The sequence below is a fragment of the Rhopilema esculentum genome, chromosome 17 (assembly GCF_057945365.1).
Source record: "Rhopilema esculentum isolate cy_ngs chromosome 17, ASM5794536v1, whole genome shotgun sequence".
NCBI lineage: Eukaryota > Metazoa > Cnidaria > Scyphozoa > Rhizostomeae > Rhizostomatidae > Rhopilema > Rhopilema esculentum.
The window spans coordinates 1,924,361-1,930,520 of NC_142831.1; the positions used below are offsets into that span (position 1 = coordinate 1,924,361).

Sequence of the window (6,160 nt, forward strand, 5' to 3'; positions counted from 1 at the left end):
ATCTAAATTTATAAAAGATTTAAAATGCGTGTTTCAAATACGTCCGCACTCTTTATCATCAAGTTTTGATTATCAATTTAATTACATGTTCTGAATGTTCTGATGTAAAATTAGATATTTTCTAATAAAATAAACTTTTTTTCTGATAAAACAATTAAACGTCAAATGGATCTTGTGTGGATGAAATAGTTTCCCATTGTCATAGGACAGAACCCGCTGGTAAATCAAAATTGTCTCTTACTACCTTGGCAGCCCTTGTGTGATTTTTTGAGCCTGCCTTTTTAAGAGGGAGAAGCCGGCCCATCGAATATTGTCTCTTTCAAACACAGTCCCCCCAAAAACGGCCTTTGACCGTTTGAATTCCTCGGCTTGTATTCGGAATTTTACGGTATATCTTCTCAAAATCAAGGAACACATTCTACAAAGCAAATACTTTTATGCGCAGTTTTATGGATCGATGAATCGCCTGCCCATATAAAAGCCAGAAAAAAATAGGGTCTATTCAGGATAAGCAAAAAATCTTCATCTCAAAGACGTCATGAGAGTAATTAAATCAATTGCGGAAAATGACATGGCAAAGCATTTTGATTTTTGTGTTTTTTACCCAACACAACAAACTTGTTTGTTTTCCAAACACATAGCGCTAGCAATATTTTTGTAAATGCTTGATCCCTTTGTTTCATTCAATGAAGCAAATTTACAACTGTAATTTTCATTTACGATGCAGGTGCTTGAGTTCGAATTGAAGAGGAATTGGGTACTTTGATTAATTGCAAGTAAACATAGAGTCAGTTTTAATCTCGAGGTACAATTTTGCGAATCTATAACTGTCTTCACACAGCTCAAACAACGATTACTCTTAGTTGCTGCGCAGCAGAAGTATAGTATATATCATACATGTAGAATATATGTCACACAACTCATTATAGATTTAGTCTTGCACATGCAAATCAATCAGAAACATGCCTTTGAAACATGCCATCTTTGTTGTTTTGGTACTATTTGGCGCAAGCAAGGTGAATTCGATGCTTGTAACACAAGGAACATATTTCAGGACAATTGAAACAAATGACGGTGACAATTCTGATATTAGAAATGACGAGCGAGTTTCGACTGAATTCTTTCATAACTATGGTCTTGATGAAAGCTGTAAGTATATAGGATATTCTGCAGATGATAAGAGGTACAGAAAAGCATCCAGTGCTGAAGAGCTCCAGCAGGAGAAGGGTTACAATCGAGTTTGGAAGAAGATGGTGTCATTGAATGTCGCATTTAGGAAACCGTCCTTTCAGTCTTCGGTTCGTTTTCTTGAAGGGATCAATTTGATTCCGGGCTTCGGAAATGATGGAAACATGACTGGAAAATGGCAAGGATGCAGTATCACAGAACTGAACTACAGACCCTGGTGGCAAGTGGACCTTACAAGGCAAGCTGCTGTAACAAGTGTCCAAATAAGAAGTGGCGCAACTTGGGGTACACATAAAATCAATCCATTCAACGTCAGTGTTGGGGATGATAGATCAAGTGGAGGACGAAACAATGCGCTTTGTGTGAGAGATGGAACGTTGGCAAGTGGTGAAAACAAAAAGTTCGATTGTCCACAGGTCCTGATGGGTCGTTACGTTAGTGTTTATTTGAACAGGAGGGAATATCTTCAAGTATGCGAGGTTGAGGTTTATGAAGGTATGTGCTTGAACTTAAAGCTTTCTTTCTAACATACCATAGGTACCAGACCAGAGCATCGTTATTTCTGAGATTTAATAATGGAGACTATGGCACCCAGGGTATTTCGAATAAAGGGCAAAAATTCTTGTAGCCACTTCACTGAAGGCATTTGCGCGTCTACAAGCTGTGGAGAAATTTTTGCTACCAATCGAACATGCGACACATCAATGAGAACAAAAATTTCAGCGGATAAAATTTCGGACAAAGAACTTAGTTGAAGAAATTTGATAACATGATATAGTTTTGCTTCACACATGCAAAAGACTGTTGAAAATTTTCCTGAAAATTTGTTTGTCCGAAATTTTAAAAGTATGACAAATTTTTAACCATATAAAACAACGAAACCACATCAGGACAGATTTTCAGGAAAATTTTGAACAGTCGTTTGCATGTGTGAAGTCATGAAATCATGGCAAAGTCAAGAAACATTATGTACAGGAACGGCTCAAATCCTTAGTTTAGTGACTTATTAAATGACGATGAGAACAATAATGATAATTATTTGAACTGGCGGTTTTACTAACTTGGAAAAGGGCTTTTTTCAAAATTTTTGTTGCCAGTCATGTTTAAAGATCGTAGACATTGCTTTAGTCAATATACACTGCGCATGCGTGGGTCATACAAAATTTATCGGTGTGACAACCTTCTGAACAAATTTGCTACCCTGAAAGTTGTTTTACTTAATATAGATTGCGATCCGGTCCTCCCAGGTGGTGCCTTCTATTTTGTTTAGCCTCTGTTTGGTGCTTTCTGGTGACTGGGGAGTTGTACAACATAGAACAATTACATTCTTTGGCTTTAGTTATCTTGGACATGATATCCTCGACTATCAAAATGGCTAAAATGGCTTAATGCTACAAGAATCCAAGGTTCACTGTTCAAAAAAGTCTATTTCTTTTTCAAAACTGTCAAAAGTTGAACGAACGCATGGGCCCATTGATACTTTAGCTTTTTACCCTGGGTACCAGACCCACATAATTTTGATCGTAGGACTAGAAGATTGGAGTACAGGAGCGAAGGAGTAAATATTCGCGAGATTCATCAATAATAATTATAATCGTTTAAAAACCATGCCCGTATCTATTGCCATACACATTTTGTCGGCAAACCATCGGTTTTGTAGCCCCCTCCATCAAAATTTTATGGCGACCGCATTGGCGAAGGTCCCCGCTTCTCCGCTTAGTTTTCTATTTACGCGCGTGAAATTGTGTCGCTCTGGTACTGAGGGTACTTGGCCTTCCTAAAACCAAGAAACAGAGTTCTTTCAAGCAAGCTTCGGCAACACCATACTTTGATAATTTCAAAAGCAACAAATGATGCTCCGTTTTTCAAATCTAAGTAAACAACACCAGACTTTCATCCATGCAAGCACCACTTCAGCGTGCAGATCTCACCAACGTATAAAGATTTGCTTTTGGCTTGAAAGGATAATCCAATATTTTTGTTAATTTTACGCACATATTTTGGGGTGGTATCATTAAATTTAAAAATCCCCTACTGATACCTCAATCTCAGTTTGGGATAGCCGTAACTAATTATTGTTCTTATTTCGACAAATTTCTTGACTCCTTTTGCAAATTTCATGTTTCCAGCTATTGCTTTTATTGCATTCTTCTTAAAACTTCAAGCCTGGGAACACAATTTGCTAAATATCACAACATTTACAAAGAGCTGACAATGAGCCTAGGCATTCCTAGTCCGCAAATGATTCACTTATTTATCTCAGCTAGATTCTTGGGATGTATGACAAATAATGCTTTCCTAGGATTTATGTCAAATACTAGGTTCCATGAAGTTAATTTCGTTTAATTTTTTTGTTAAAATTTGCAAGGGAAGAGTTTCTGCACATCATTTTGTTTAATTGAAATTATATTTTTGAAACAACTGAAAAGATTATGTGATAATAATACTGTCAGAAGTATTTATTAATGTATGAACTTTGCATTTTAGATGTATTCTGAAAAAAGGCTCAGAAATCACGATTCGTTCTCTATTTCCTGGCAAGCACGAATGCATTTAAAGTGAAAAGCAATATATCTAGCTACTAGCAGCCATAGAGGATTTGCACGATGAATTCAAAATGCACAAAGAATTCATGCTTTTACATAGTATGCACATGAAGCCGCAAAATGTATCCAGTTGTAATTTATATTGTTTGATTTTCATTACTATTCAGTACAGTAATTATGAACAGTGAGTTGGAGGCACAAATCTTTTAGCTGTGAGTTTTGCTAAAAGCAAGAGATTTCCATAATAAAAATCAACTTTATTCTCGAAATTTATTAAGATGTAATAAGTATTGTATTTTAGGGTTTTCTGTCTATTCAGTCAAGTAATTATGAACAGTGGGGTCGAAGGCAGAAATTTCTTTAGCTGTGATTTTTGTTTATTCAAGAAATTTCAATTACAAAAACTACTTTTTTCCGGAAAGATTCTTTAATAAAACTCCTCTAAGGACGGATAGCTTGATGTTTTCTTTAAGCTTTAATATCTGTCAATACAATTTTTGACTAAGAAAAAAAAAATCTCTATTCTTTTGACTTTGTTAAATATAGCAAAGCAAAGACCACGATATAGTGTTAGAGACTGATGTGAATTATAGTGTTGTTATTTAATTTAAGCTATTATAGTGTTATAGTGTTCAGGGTTGATATTATTCAGAAAATTGAATTCGAGCTTAAAGAATCCTCGTAAAAAGTAAAGCTTACTAACTTAAAAGACAAGGTCAGAAGGATTTTATCAATATATTCCTACGTTGCAATAATTATATACGATTCATGGATCATTTAATGATATTAAAGAGTGATGTACAAGAGTTTGTTTTCTAGTTTCCACAACCTTTCTATTTGCTATCCTTTACTAATTGAACACTTTTTTCAACTTCCGTCTTGTTTTATAAAGTAGTGTGTTGCTCGATCTTGGCTCATGCTACTCTTATAGCAGCAGCAAAATGCATCTAAGGAGACAGAAAAACTAATTGCAGAAGCACACAAATGGACCAAGGCAAAGTATGTTAAATCTAATTACGCAAAGCAAAGTAAAAACAAGTCCTTACAAACAGCAAACGCAAAGTTTTGCCCAAGGAGTCTTAAAACCGAAATCACTGTCGAAGTAAAGCCAAAATTCATAATGAAACATGAAAATGTTTCTGTTTAAAATCAGATTTTCATAAAATGCCCTTTATAACGTCAAAATCTAAATACTTAGTTTCTAAAGACTCGTTTATTCAAAATTTTGATTTGTTCGAATTTTTCATGAATTCAATTTCATAATATTTATCACTTTACAAGGTATCTTAGAGGTTTGCCTTGTCAAAAACAAGAATAATATTACACAGGAAGGCATATTTTCACCTGCAACAATCTAAAACCATCGGCTGCAAGGGTCTCAAATTCCATAAACAATGTAAATCAAATATTACCTATGTTACATGCATATTCCTTGCGAGGATCACAAGTACAATTGAATGATTAGAATTCTGAGAATTTTTTCTTGAATATTTGCAAAGCTGGGGATTATTTCATTTCGTTTGGAACTGAGTTAGCAACAGCTTGTTCAAAATGATCAAAAAATAGAATTTCATTTGCATTTTATGAAGGGTCTTTATCAAAACTTATGTAGAAAATATATTTTGCACAAGTTGTTAAAGCAGTTCATGTACAGAAAGTGGTTTGGAGCATTCTATAACAAATATCTAATAAAACAAATGATTATCAAGGCAAGTCTTCTAGCATTAGGACTTCTTAGTCGTATTCCACATTTTGAACAAATGAAATCACTTGATGGTTAGTGGTAAGGATGCTCATAAATGTATAGAGTGAGCTGTTTTTTTCCAGTATAAACTAAAAAGACAAAATTTTCCAGCTTTCTGATAAAAGAAAATGCATTATCAAATGCATTTTTTTTACATTATTTTATATAGTTTAATTTTATAAAAAGTATTCACTTGGAATTCAGAGCATTCAAAAATATTCCCAAAGAATTCACAAAATAAAGAACTAATGTTTCAAAATTTTGAGATTATTCTGGCTTGAATGCGTGACAAATCTTAAATAGTTTGCTGGCAGAATAGAAAAACCTGAACTGGTTAAAAATTGAGAAGAGCTTCTTCTAGATGAGGAATTCTTATGGACAAGGAATTTGTAACATATATAACTTTCATCAAAAGTTACTGAAATTTAGATACAATCGTTATAAACCATTGCCGGGTAACGTCCGCCATTAGCCTGGGTAGCAAACTGACCTTTGGACTCTATGGAAGTCTACCGTAGCGATGGTGATTTCCGATACATCAAAGCCGTAATTTCGCTATCACGCTTGTTTCATTCTCGCTCATCATCGTAGGCAAATATTCATTCACTATAAAGTCATCAGTTAAATGGTAATCAATTCAAAAGCGTATCAGGATTTTTCGGATATGGTAGTTCAAAGTTTT

General features: G+C 34.5%; 1 protein-coding gene across 1 annotated transcript; it reads left to right on the top strand.

The window, feature by feature from the left end:
- The first annotated feature begins 725 nt into the window (after window positions 1–725).
- Window positions 726–5,158, top strand: LOC135681160 (fucolectin-1-like). Its single transcript, XM_065195483.2, has 2 exons — window positions 726–1,683; window positions 3,676–5,158. Exons 1-2 carry the CDS (start codon window positions 963–965, stop codon window positions 3,684–3,686), a joined length of 732 nt encoding a protein of 243 aa, XP_065051555.1. The 5' UTR covers window positions 726–962; the 3' UTR covers window positions 3,687–5,158.
- The last annotated feature ends 1,002 nt before the right edge of the window (window positions 5,159–6,160 follow it).

Excerpts from the sequence above, each read along its gene's own strand:
- LOC135681160 (XM_065195483.2), top strand. The coding sequence starts at position 963 with ATGCCTTTGAAACATGCCATCTTTGTTGTTTTGGTACTATTTGGCGCA.